The 13,641-nt window shown below is 49.5% G+C and overlaps 2 protein-coding genes across 2 annotated transcripts in view; both read left to right on the forward strand.

Annotated features, from left to right (window-relative positions):
• Positions 1-13,641, forward strand: part of LOC147645291 (uncharacterized) — a 409,208-nt gene that overhangs the window by 360,500 nt on the left and 35,067 nt on the right. The window contains 1 exon segment of the mRNA XM_086874768.1: positions 499-1,129. Within this exon segment, the coding sequence (XP_086730894.1) occupies positions 499-1,129 (631 nt within the window).
• Positions 1-13,641, forward strand: part of LOC111922621 (uncharacterized) — an 813,543-nt gene that overhangs the window by 349,563 nt on the left and 450,339 nt on the right. The window lies entirely within an intron of this gene.

Below are 13,641 nucleotides of genomic sequence, written 5' to 3' on the forward strand. Positions count from 1 at the left end.
CCTTGGCCAGATGGAGAAGGAGGCTGCTGTGAGGAAGAGGAAGATGCCCCAGGACACCCAGGCAGGTAAGGAGGAAGTCAGTGCCCCTTTCCCCCTCTCTCCTGCTCCATCTCCCAGCCCAGCCTGGCCCCCGGCTGCAGGACAACCCCGCTGCCGACGCTGTCCTGCCGGGGATGCACTGGGGGGATCTCCTTCCCCTTCCCTCTGGCACGGAGGCAAATCCCATCCTCTCCTTGTCCTTCCTCCCCCAGACAAGGAGCTGAGGATGGAGACCAGGGAGGACAAATCCCCATGGTAGAACCTCATGGAAGAGGCCGTTTTGAGCAGCTCCACAGTGCAGGAATCTAATGGGGAGGAAAAGCTTCCGAGATCCCATAGGAGGAGGGGCTCCAAACCCAGCCCAGGGTGCTCTGAGGAGGAAAGACCCACCCTGTGCTGGGAAGGCGGCCGGAGATCCAGCCGGGGCTCTGAGCTGGTGGTCCATGAGCAGCTTCAGGATGGGGAGAAGCCCTACAAGTGCTTGGAGTGTGGGAAGAGCTTCAGCCAGAGCAACAGCCTGATCTGCCACCAGATGATCCACACTGGGGAATGGGCCTACGAGTGTGGGCAATGTGGGAAGGGCTTCAGCTGCAACTCCAAACTCATCATTCACCAGCGCATCCACACTGGGGAGAGGCCCTACGAGTGTCTCGAGTGTGGGAAGAGTTTTCAGACCAGCTCCACTCTCCTCAGGCACCAGCGGATTCACAGAGATGAGAGGCCCTTCCGCTGCCCCGACTGTGGGGAGGGCTTCAAGCGAAACTCCCACCTTGTTAGGCACCGGCACATCCACACTGGGGAGAGGCCCTACGAGTGTCCCGAGTGTGGGAAGAGGTTTCAGAGCAGCTCCAATCTCCTCCAGCACCAGCGGATTCACACGGATGTGAGGCCCTTCCGCTGCCCCGAGTGCAGGAAGGGCTTCAAGCACAACTCCAACCTCATCACCCACCAGCGCATCCACACCGGGGAGAGGCCCTACGAGTGTCCCCAGTGTGGGAAGAGCTTCAGCCAGAGCTCTAACTTGACCAGACACCAACAGAGGCACCAGTAAGGGAAGCCCTGTGAGTGCCCCAAGTGCAAGAAGAGCTTCGTGTGCTGCCCCAGCTCCATCCCCCATCAGAGGACCCACGTTGGGCAGGACCTGATGACCCACGTTCCCAGTGATCTGTGTTGGGAACACACTGGGCTGGTGGTCATTTTATTTTGGTTTCAATTATCTTTTGATTCATCTTCATCTATTTAAAAGAGAAATAGTGGTAAAAATCAAGAAATTCATCAAAGGCATCTAAAACCTCACATTTTACTGGTGCTTCAAGGGAATCTGGGAGGTACTTGGGAATATTTGGGGGTTGTGGGGTTATTTGGTGGAGTTGTCTCCATTTCTTGGCACTCAAAGAGACAAAAGGGTTTGATCTTTCACCTCAAAACCACTCAATGTCACTGAATCCAACTCAGTCCCTCTCCAAAATTATTCAATTCCACAGCCCCTCAGGGTGTGATGTCTTAAGTTTTAGCTTTCCTATTTTTCATATTCTGCGCTGCCTAGGTTTGTAGCTTTGAAATTCATATTAATTGTTAGTGAGCTCTCTTCACAGAGTAGGTAGACAAAGCAATTCCTTTTCTAGCTTGATACCAAGGACAGTCGTTAGAAGTTTCAGCCCAAAAGCATGAACAAGGGTGGGCTGAAGAGAGAAAACAAGAAGGATGTGACTTCATCATCTGAAGCTGTCATTGGACAATGAACCCCAATATGCAGATTGACCTCAGCTTATAAAAATGTGAGACCTTGTGATCATTTGTCCATTTTTGTGACCATTTTTGGTCTATCTTGGGTGTAGACCTCGCCTGGCTCTTTTACTGCCCATGGTGTATTTAAATTCTTCTAATAAACTTTATTCTTAACTCTGTCTTGCCTCTGTTCTAGGTCAGCCTTCTGAAGGCATCAGGTGGAATGGGGTTGGAAGGGGATTGGGTGAAGTGGGATGCAGATCAGGAGGGGTGAGATGGGCATTGGGTGGGGCAGGATGGGTGGGATGGAGTTTGGGAGGTGTGAAATGTGGGAAATTGGGCTTGGGAAGGCATTTTGATGTCAGCAGGGATGGGATGGGTTGGGGTTTGGATTGGGGAGGTGGGGTGGGGTCTGGAATGAGACAGCCAAAGTTTGGGGATGATGAATGGAGGGGGAGCCCATTACTGAGTGAGGTTTTGTGTGAGGTGCCCCTGCCCAGGGAGGCAAGGATTGAGTTTCAAATGAACGTTGTTAAAGTGAGAGGCATGGGCAAGAGTGAATTCCATCCCTCTGCCTCAGAGGATGGGCCCTGTGAGCCCAGGAAGAAACTCCACTCTGGACCCCTCGTGGGGAGGCAGCCCAAGGAATTCTGATTGGGTTTGGGCCCCTGGGGTTTCTCCCTTGCTGTGTTCCCAGTGGTTCCTGACCTTGAACTCCACCCTGGTTCTCAAACCCCATCTCCCTGCCTCTGTTTGGGGCTGTCTCTGGATCTGAGTTTGTTCCTGAGCTGAATAAATGGTTTCCTGAGCAGAATCCCGTCTTGTTGGTGTCCCATGCCTGTTCCTGGTAACTGTGGCTTCCCTGGACATGATCCTGCAGCCTGGCCCTGGAACGCAAGACCTCGCAAAATCAAGACCCTCCCAGACCCCCCCAAAAATCAAAAAATTCCCTAAAATTTGCCAAATCCCCCAAAATTCCCATAATTTCCATAAAATGCCCTTCTATTCACCCTCCGCTGCCTCCGCAGACGGTGCCTTGGGGACACCTCAAGGAAATTAGAGGGGGTCTCTCCTCCCCCCCACCCCGAAAAACCTGCTGCTTTTGGGAAAAAAAATTCCCCAAAATCCCTTTGATTCAAGGGGGAGTTCCCCATTTTTGATGCATTTTTTGGGGGTTCCTGTCATGCTATTGGGAGCGACGAGAAGCACAACATGGGCTCTCTTATGAGTTGAAAAGGAAAGTGAGTTTAATTACCTGAGATCTTCTTTTATAGACTGATATGTGAAAGTACAGAAAGGTAAAACTCTTATTGGTTAGCGAACAAACACAACACTGCCACTGGTCAGTGGGATACACCACCCCACGACCTTCTCTTGCAAGAAAACAAGAAACTGACAAACAGCACCTGCAAGGCTGTCTTCTGTCTCTGAGGATTGTTTTAATTCCTCCTTTTGATTTCCCAGGCCACTTTCTCAGGTGAAACTGAGAAAGATATGCAGCTTGCTTTTCCTCAGGCACTGTGCTTCCTGCTTTGCTCATAGCGTGTGTCAATGAGAGGAGAAAATGGAGGCTGTCACTGCTGTGGTGTCACAGAGAGGGGAACAAAGGGGCTGTGACTGCTGTGCTGTCAGAGAGAGAAGGAGATTAGGGCTCTCACTTCTGTGGTGTCACAGAGAAAAGGTAATTAGGAGCTCTCATTGCTGTGGTGTCACGACTTGGGGAACACTGGGGCTGTGATTGCTGTAGTGTCACAGAGAGAAGGAGATTGGGGCTGTCACTGCTGTGGTGTCACAGAGAGAAGGAGATTGGGGCTGTCACTGCTGTGGTGTCACAGAGAGAAGGAGATTGGGGCTGTCACTGCTGTGGTGTGTGATAGATTGACATTTAAGATAAAAAGAGAAACAGCAAAGGAAGTTAAGGTTGCTGGAGGCTGATGGGAGTTGTTTCTCCTGGCCAATATCTGGCCACTTCTGAGAATTGACAGTAGTTTTGACCATTGAAATCTGACATCAACCTGTGAACACCACCCTTTAAATCTTAAGCCCGGGAATTTCTCTTTCTCTTTGGTTTCTGGCTTTTGAAGAGGTAACAGGGCTCCGGTTCTGCCTCCCCCGCTCCCAGGCCAGACAAGGCCGCGGGGGGAGCGGGGCTGGCCGGAGTTCTGCGGTTCCTGGTGGTGGATGGAGACTGTGAAGTGACAGGAGCCCCTTCCCAGAGGGGCTGAAGCTCTGGTAGGGCTCGCTGAGCCTTGTGTAGTGGGGCTGCCGGGCCAGGCTGGTTCCTGGCTCAGCTGCAGTTTCTGATGCTGCTGGCCTTCAGCAGAGACTGCCGAGGAAGGGGAGGGAAAGCTCTTGAGCTGCGGCGTGCTGAGACAGTGGCCACACTCCTCCAGAGCAGCTACCAAAATTCTTCCGTGGCAAACAGCTCCAGCCGCTGCCCTGGCAGAGATCAAGGCCTGGGCAAGAGTTGAACCCTTTCACTAGCCAGATGAGACTTGCAGATTAATCCTTTTTCCTGAGAGAGGGGAAGAGAGAGGGATCAACATGGAAAGAAACAGCATCAACTCTCAAAGGCAATGAGGGAAGGAATTAACCCTCAGATGGGAAGAGAAGAAGGAGATGCCTGAATAAGCTGAAGTTTTCTTTTGTTCGAGCCATGAAGAGGGACAATAATGTTCTGAAAAAACTCCTTTCTTTCCTGAAACAGTATTTTGGGGGGAATGGAGTATTTCAAAGTGTAGATCTGAGCAAAAGTAATTAATTGATAAAGCTGAGTAAATGGTGAAATCATTGTAATCCTAGGAGATGCTGGAAGAGAAAAGGAGAAGTGAGAGTTGTTGAAGATTTGTGGCTCTTAAGAGTCAAAGCAAAAATTTCTGTTTCCAGAGATGATCACAGAGACAAATGAAGAGAACTTTTGCCTTTGAAGATCTCATCCTTCAAATGACACCCCTTGAATCATGGCCCAAGAACACACCTCAGAGTGGTGTGAAATGGGGGGAAATGATGATTTCCTTGTGAAATACTCCCTAGATTGCCAAAAGAGAATTTATTTTTCTCGACAAAGACTGGTGAAAAGACTATAGCAAAGTTAGGACTGTTTTAACCACCAGGGTTTTTTTCTCTATGTTGTCAATTAAAGACAGGAATGGTTGGCTGGTGGGGAAAAAGGGTTTCTGGAAGATTTATTCTGGTTTCTTCTCCTTGTAGTTTGCTTAATGAACTTACTCTATTCCTTTTAAGTTTTAAGCTTCTTTTGCCCTTCTCATAATCCACATCTCGCAGCAAGAAATGAACAAGTTTTCCAGTGATTTTTTTAACTAATGCTTTAAAACCACGAGAGATGGCACAGAGAGGAGGAAATTGGGGCTGTCACTGCTGTGCTGTCACAGACAGGGGAACACTGGGGCTGTCACAGCTGTAGTGTCACAGAGAGGGGAACATGGGGTGTCACAATCCGCAAGGTGGGATTCGTGATGTGGTTCTTTTAGTCAGTCTTACAGTACAAAAGATTATCAGCAAACCAAGGACTTAAACAGCAAAACACACTTTATTGAGTGCTCATCAGCACTAATATGCAATAGAGCTAAAAGAAGAGAAAGCAGAGCATAAGGAACAGAGAGTAAGGGGATTATTGTACTAGTTTGAAATCAAACCAGTGAGAGATCGCAAGTCAGAATTATAATTTAATAGGAAAATGATAAAAAGAATAAATGCAATAATATCAAAAACACTGACAGAGTCAGAATACAGCCTGGAACCCTGTTAGGGTGATGGTAGTCGTCTAGATGAGGTGGTCTTGTTGAAGCGTGATCTTCTGGAAGAAAGGGGGTCTGGTCTTCAGTTGAAAGTCCAGCAGTAGCTCCTGTCCTCTGGAAGTCCTGTAGGTAAGGGCTGTTGTGGTGTTCGAATTCTCAGCTTATATCCAGTATGGAATGCTTGGCTCCTCCCTCGGGGAGGAGCATCTCACAATGGGATGGTGAGTCATGAGATAAGGCTTTGATGAGCCATTAACAGAAAACAGTCCAGGAGGAAGTTATCTCTGAGTCATGCAGCAAGGCAGTGGTGGGCCCATTAACAGGGGACAATACAGGGGGAAGTTATCTATGAGTCATGGGGCAGGGCATTGATGGGCCCATTAACAGAAGGTAGCCCGGGGGGGGGGGGGGAGGCAGGGAGCACTGCCTCACCTGGTTTCAACAGTACATGAGGATGGTGATAGAATATACTGCAACTCAGGACATAATCCACCCCTTATTCTATTACTATCTACATAATTCCAAATCAGTACCTTCCTTAAACTCCACACACACACACACACATATATATATATATATACAATGGAACCTTACACACAGTTCTCACTTAAAATGAGGTCTCCTTGTGGCACACATCGGGTTTCCTCATCTTTCCGCATTACTCACCAAGTGCAACTAGGTCCTTGAGCGAAGACAATCCCACGGATAGGTTTGCTCTTGCCTGAGGTGGGATTAATCTAAACAGTCTTTCCTAACATACCTCTCATGTGTACCACAGGGACTTTATCTCCATCTACCGTGTGCAAGGGTTCAGACTGGGCAGGACCAGCTCGATTGATGGATCTTCTGGTGTTAACTATCCAGGTGGCCTTTGCTAAGTTCACTTCCTAATTTTTTAAGGTTCCTCCACCAAGTGCTTTTAGGGTAGTCTTGAGTAGTCCATTGCACCGTTCAACTTTCTCAGCAGCTGGTGCATGATAAGGGATATGATAGATCTATTCAATTCTATGTTCTCTGGCCCAAGTACTTACGAGGCTGTTCTTGAAATGCGTCTCGTTGTCTGACTCGATTCTCTCAGGGGTGCCATGTCTCTAAAGGACTTGCTTTTCTAGGCTCAAGATGGTGTTCCGGGCAGTAGCATGAGGCACAGGGTATGTTTCCAGCCATCCAGTGGTTGCTTCCACCATGGTCAACACGTAGCGCTTGCTTTGGCGGGTTTGGGGAAGGGTGATGTAGTCAATTTGCTAGGCTTCCCCATACCTGTACTTGGACTATCTTCTACCGTACTACAGAGGCTTTACCCGCTTGGCCTGTTTGATTGCAGCGCAGGTCTCGCAGTTGTGGATAACCTGTGAGATGCTGTCCATAGTAAGGTTCACCCCTCGCTCACGAGCCTATCGGTACGTTGCATCTCGTCTCTGATGACCAGAGGCATCATGGGCTTAACGAGCTAAAAATAATTCTCCCTTGTGCTGCCAGTCCAGATCTACCTGTGATATTTTCACTTTGGCAGCTCGATCCACTTGCTCATTGTTACGGTGCTCTTCATTAGCCCGACTTTTGGGTACATGAGCATCCACGTGTCGAACTTTTACGATCAGCTTCTCCACCCGAGCGGCGATGTCTTGCTAAATCTCAGCGGCCCAGATGGGTTTCCCTCTGCGCTGCCAGTTGGCTTTTCTCCATCGATCCAGCCATCCCCACAGAGCATTAGCTACTATCCAGGAGTCAGTGTAGAGATAGAGCCTCGGCCACTTCTCTCTTTCAGCAATATCTAAAGCCAGCTGGACAGCTTTAAGTTCTGCGACCTGACTCGATCCACCCTCTCCCTCGGTAGCTTGTGCAACTCGTCGTGTGGGGCTTCATACAGCAGCTTTCTATTTCCGGTTAGTGCTTACAATTCGGCAGGAACTATCGGTGAAGAGGGCATATCGTTTTTCACTCTCCGGTAGCTCATTATATGGTGGGGCTTCCTCAGCACGTGTCACTTGCTCCTCTTCTTCAGAAGATAATCTAAAAGTCTCACCTTCAGGCCAGTTTGTTATAATTTCTAGAATCTCAGGGCGGTTCAGGTTTCTAATACGGGCACGCTGTGTAATGAGGGCAATCCATTTGCTCCAAGTAGCATCGGTGGCATGATGCGTGGAAGGAATCTTTCTCTTGAACATCCACCTCAGCACCGGCAGTCGGGGTGCTAGAAGCAGCTGCGCTTCAGTACCAGTGACTTCTGAGGCAGCTTGGACTCCTTCATAGGCGGCTAAAATTTTCTTCTCTGTTGGGGTGTAGTTGGCCTCGGATCTTCTGTAGCTTCGGCTCCAGAATCCCAGTGGTCGACTCCGAGTCTCACCAGGCACCTTCTGCCAAAGGCTCCAGGACAGACCATTGTTCCCGGCTGCAGAGTAGAGCACGTTTTTCACTTCTGGCCCCGTTCTGACTGGACCAAGGGCTACCGCATGAGCGATTTCTTGCTTGATCTGGGCGAAAGCTTGTTGTTGTTCAGGGCCCCAATGGAAATTGTTCTTCTTGCGGGTAACTAGGTAGAGAGGGCTCACAATCTGGCTATATTCAGGAATGTGCATTCTCTAAAAGCCTATGGCACCTAGGAAAGCTTGTGTTTCCTTCTTGTTGGTCGGTGGAGACATCGCAGTGATCTTATTGATGACTTCAGTGGGAATCTGACGCCGTCCATCTTGCCACTTTACTCCCAGGAACTGGATCTCCCGGGCAGGTCCCTTGACTTTGCTCTTCTTGATGGCAAAACCAGCCTTCAGGAGAATTTGGATGATCTTCTGTCCCTTCTCAAATACTTCTGCTGCCGTGTTCCCCCACACAATGATGTCATCAATGTACTGCAGGTGTTCTGGAGCCTCACCCTTTTCTAGCACAGTCTGGATCAGTCCATGGCAGATAGTAGGACTGTGCTTCCACCCTTGGGGCAATCGGTTCCAGGTATACTGCACACCCCTCCAGGTGAAGGCAAACTGAGGCCTGCACTCTGCTGCCAGAGGAATGGAGAAAAACGCATTTGCAATATCAATGGTCGCGTACTACTTTGCTGCCTTGGATTCCAGCTCATACTGAAGCTCCAGCATGTCTGGTACGGCTGCACTCAGTGGTGGCGTGACTTCATTCAGTCTACGGTAATCTACCGTCAGTCTCTATTCTCCACTGGACTTACGCACTGGCTATATGGGGCTGTTAAAGGGTGAACGAGCCTTGCTGACCACCCCTTGGCTCTCCAGCTCACGAATCATCGTATGGATGGGGACCACAGAGTCTCTGTCGGTGCGGTATTGCTGACGGTGCACTGTTGCTCTGGCAATTGGTACCTGTTGTTCTTCAACTCTCAGTAGTCTCACAGCAGAAGGGTTGTCTGAGAGACCAGGCAAGGTACTCAGTTGTCTGATGCCTTCTGTCTCTAGAGCAGCTATCTCAAAAGCCCAGCGATAACCTTTTGGGTCTTTGAAGTACCCGTTCCTGAGGTAATCTATGCCGAGGATGCATGGGGCTTCTGGACCAGTCACGATGGGGTGTTTCTGCCACTCATTCCCAGTTAAACTCACTTCAGCTTCCAGTACCGTGAGCTCCTGGGATCCCTCTGTCACTCCAGAAATAGAAATGGGTTCTGCTCCCACATACCTTGATGGCATTAGAGTGCATTGAGCGCCGGTATCAACCAAAGCCGTATATCTTTGTGGGTCAGATGTGCCAGGCCATCGGATCCACACTGTCCAATAGATCCGGTTGTCCCTCTCCTCTACCTGGCTAGAGGCAGGGACCTTCTAATCTTGGTCATGGTGCACGTTGCTCTCTTCCGGTGAATATGCTCTTGATGTCCCTTCAAGAGGATCACTCATATCATCATTTCTATACCTTCTGATGTTCTGGCCACGAGAGACCGGAGCGGCGCTGGCTCTAGATGAGCTCCTTGTGGTAGTTGTCCCTCTTTTTAGTTCACGTACCCGGGCTGCTAAGGAGGAGGTGGGTTTTCCATCCCACTTCCTCATGTCTTCTCCATGCTCCTGGAGAAAAAACCAGAGGTTACCTCGTGGAGTGTATCCTTTCTCCTTGGCTGGGGAATGCCTACTCTTAATAGTAGAGACTCTTGTTGGTTCTGGGGAGACGTGGTAAATTTCTTCTTTAAGTTCTTTTTTTAGTTTCTGATGGCCCTCTTCAATCAAGCTCCGGACTTGCTCAGCCAGCCTTGTTTCCACAGATGAGACATGGGTGCGAAACGGGGCAGTGACAGTGTCCTCGTAGATTCTTAGTTTATTGGCCAGGACACCCACCCTGTCCTCACCTTCCCTCCATTGCAGTGTTGCCAGGTAACGGGAGTACATCTCTGGTCCAAGCCGTGCAAATCTCAGCCACATCTGTGACGTGCACTGGACACTATCTGGGTTCTTAGGAAATCTCTCATCTTCTGCAAAAATGATCTCCAGCACAGCCAACTCTCTCAGGCATCGGATACCCTGTTCCATTGTGCTCCATTTTCTCTGGTGCACCTGGAGGTCTTCTTTGCAGAGGTATCTGTCCTTTACACTTGTCAGCAGTCGCCTCCAGAGGCTGAGAGTTTCTTGGGTTCTCCCAATCCCCTGGTCAATGACCACATCCCGGGACAGCGATCCCAGTTGCCTGGCCTCACTTCCATCCAGGATGGTGTCGTTTGCTGCAGCGTCCCAGATGCGGAGCAGCCAGGTTAGGATGGACTCGTTCGTCTGGCGGGTGAATTCCTTCCGCAGGTCACGCAGCTCACCTAGGGATAGAGAGCGAGTGATAATCTCTGGTTCTGTCTCCTCCGCTGCGTGTGAAGGTCCTGCCTCACCCTCATCAGTCACTATGCGGACTGATTTGCTTTTTGATTTCTTTTTCTGAATGGGGGCAACTTCTACCGGTTTAGGCTGCTTTGGTTCGGTGACTGTTTGTGTGGAGGTGCTCATGGCTCTTTTGGTTCCTTTCTCTTCTGTGGTAGTCTGCGTAGACATGGACGCTGTTGTTTTGCTCTTGGTTCTTTTCTCCTCTGTGGCAGTCTGAGTGGACACGGATGCTGTTGCTTTGCTCTTGGTTTCTTTCTCCTCTGTGGCAGTCTGCGTAGACACGGACGCTGTGGCTTTGCTCTTGGTTCCTTTCTCCTCTGTGGCAGTCTGTGTGGTCATGGATGCTGTTGCTCTGTTCTTGGTTCTTTTCTCTTCTTCTTCAAGAAGACGCTGTACCACACCAAACAGTGCTTTGTTTCTAAGCATGGTGTACATGGTGCAGGCCATGCAGAGAAAACAAAACAGCAAGACTAGGCTGTCTTTGGCATCCAGAGAGAACTCAATATTTTTAAAAACTGCTGTGCCTGACCTGAAAGGCTGGAAGAAACCACTCTCCACTCTTCCCACCAAGGGCAGGGTGCGATTGTTGAGAAGGTCCCAGATGTAGCAGCCCAGACTAGGACAAGCAAACAAAATTGAGTATATATTCCGAATGGTATTCATTGCCTCACAGGTTATCATGCCATAAGCATAATAAACCAATAAAGCAATTCTCATACCATTCCCTGGTCTCAACAGGAGCAATACAACAGGCAAGTAGTTCCCCATGTGAGGGAAAATATAGAGAGCAAGATACAGTACCCATATAGACAAGCCAACCACCATGGTGGATAGGTTTCTGTTAATATGAAATTGCAATTCTGACTTTCTCTCAGGTTAATGCCCCACGTTGGGCGCCAAAATATGTACTAGTTTGAAATCAAACCAGTGAGAGATCGCAAGTCAGAATTATAATTTAATAGGAAAATGATAAAAAGAATAAATGCAATAATATCAAAAACACTGACAGAGTCAGAATACAGCCTGGAACCCTGTTAGGGTGATGGTAGTCGTCCAGATGAGGTGGTCTTGTTGAAGCGTGATCTTCTGGAAGAAAGGGGGTCTGGTCTTCAGTTGAAAGTCCAGCAGTAGCTCCTGTCCTCTGGAAGTCCCGTAGGTAAGGGCTGTTGTGGTGTTCGAATTCTCAGCTTATATCCAGTATGGAATGCTTGGCTCCTCCCTCGGGGAGGAGCATCTCACAATGGGATGGTGAGTCATGAGATAAGGCCTTGATGAGCCATTAACAGAAAACAGTCCAGGAGGAAGTTATCTCTGAGTCATGCAGCAAGGCAGTGGTGGGCCCATTAACAGGGGACAATACAGGGGGAAGTTATCTATGAGTCATGGGGCAGGGCATTGATGGGCCCATTAACAGAAGGTAGCCCGGGGGGGGGGGGGGGAGGCAGGGAGCACTGCCTCACCTGGTTTCAACAGTACATGAGGATGGTGATAGAATATACTGCAACCCAGGACAATTATAGATACAAACGTCGAAGTCCACTCAGACATCCAGCGACGCAGAGTCTTCTGTCCGTTGGGGAGATCTCAAAGGAAGGTAAGTTTGTAAGTATAGTAATAAATAATTAAGTAAATATAGTAAGACTATAATTTTATAGTCTTTTGCAAAGCGAGGTGCGCAGGGCCAAAACCAGATGAGATTGATGATCATTGTGATGAATTCCATTGCGCAGGGAGCAGGTGTAGGGTACAGAGCGATCCATGTCTTGCAAGTCTTTGCTCACCAGCAGGAACAAGGACAAGGTGTTGTGGAAAACCCATTGCACAGGGTACCAGGCACAAACCTCTGCTCACCAGCAGGAATGAGAGCCGTGAGTGATGGAAAACCCGTTGTGCAGGTTACCAAGCCTCTGCTCACCAGCAGGAACGAGAGCAGTGTACCGTGCAACCACCTGCAAACAATCACTGAGCAAACATCCATCTCAGCTAGGCCTAAACCCCAAACCAAGTCCCTTGTGATATTCAGGGTCTCAGTCTCTGTCCTTGAGACGGTTGTGAGACAGATGAGGGAATCTTCGGACCGTCTCTTACAGCCCCTCAATGTCACAATGGACCTTTGGTTCCATGCAGCCCTGCAGTGTCACAAAGGCCTCTTGGTTTCACGAGGCCCCACAGGATCCCAATGGTCCTCTTGGTTCTGTGGGGACCACAATGGTCTCACTGGTTCCATGAGGCCTCACAGAGTCACAATGCTTTGTTTATTTCATGGTGCCCCACAGTGTCACAATGGCCCCTTGGTTCCATGGGCCCTGTGCTGGTGCATTCCCCCCTCCCCTTCTCAGGCTGCCCTGCCAGCTGAGAAATGCTCCTTGGGCCTGGGCCTTGGCCAACAGCCCCTGGGCTCAGCTCCTCTGCAGCTCATCAGAAACACTGTCTGCTCCCAGGCACTGCTGCTGCCCAAGCAGCTCCTGCTTGCTTCAGGAGCAGCCCTGGGAACTGTTCCTGTTCCCTGTGTGGCACAACATCCCTGTTCTCAGCCTTGCAAAGAAAGCTGTTGATGCCAGGTGTGGCCAGGATGAAACATTGCTGTGCCTGAAGCCCCTCTCTTGGGGCCCTCCAAACAGCGCTCCAAAAGGAGCCCCTTGCAGCTCTCCTGGGCCAGCCACCTCCCTCGGAGTGGGGCCTCTGTGAGCCGGGAACTCTCCCGTTTGCTGCACTTGGGGCATCCCCGAACAAGGACGGAGCCTGGGCCGATCCCCCCACTCCTCCAGGCTCAGCCCTTGGCCCGCTGGGGAGATGCCAAAGCATCGGCAGGGAGCATTTCCCTGCCCTGCAGGGGAATTTCTCACAGCTGCCTTGCACTGCCTCTTTGTGTCTGTGTGCACACGCCAGTGCTGTGCCCTGGCAAATGGGGCAGAAATGCTGCTCTGGGAGGGGCTGGAGTGCCTTGGAGATCTGAGTCAGTCAGGCCTGTGAGTGAGAGTAAGTCACGAGGTATAAGCTAAGTTAAATACTGCCTAGTGTTCTTCTTTTGCTCCATTGTTAGGATTAATATAAATTATGAGCTAATTTAAATACTGTTTAGTATTATTCCTCTGCTAATTTGATAAGTCATAGGTTGTGAGTAAGGTTAAACACAGTAAATGCTGTATTTTAATTAGCAAAATGTTTTGCTAAATTGTGACATTTGAGGTTTCATTTAAGGTTAAGGTATAACTGAAGTCCTGTTAAGTTTGTGCTCTGTTAAGTGAGCCAACTCTGGGATGTTGTCATGTGTTGTCATACAGCTGTACTGTGATGTC

This window comes from Cyanistes caeruleus, unplaced genomic scaffold (genome assembly GCF_971803275.1).
Source record: "Cyanistes caeruleus unplaced genomic scaffold, bCyaCae1.hap1.1 HAP1_SUPER_30, whole genome shotgun sequence".
Classification (NCBI taxonomy): Eukaryota; Metazoa; Chordata; class Aves; order Passeriformes; family Paridae; genus Cyanistes; species Cyanistes caeruleus.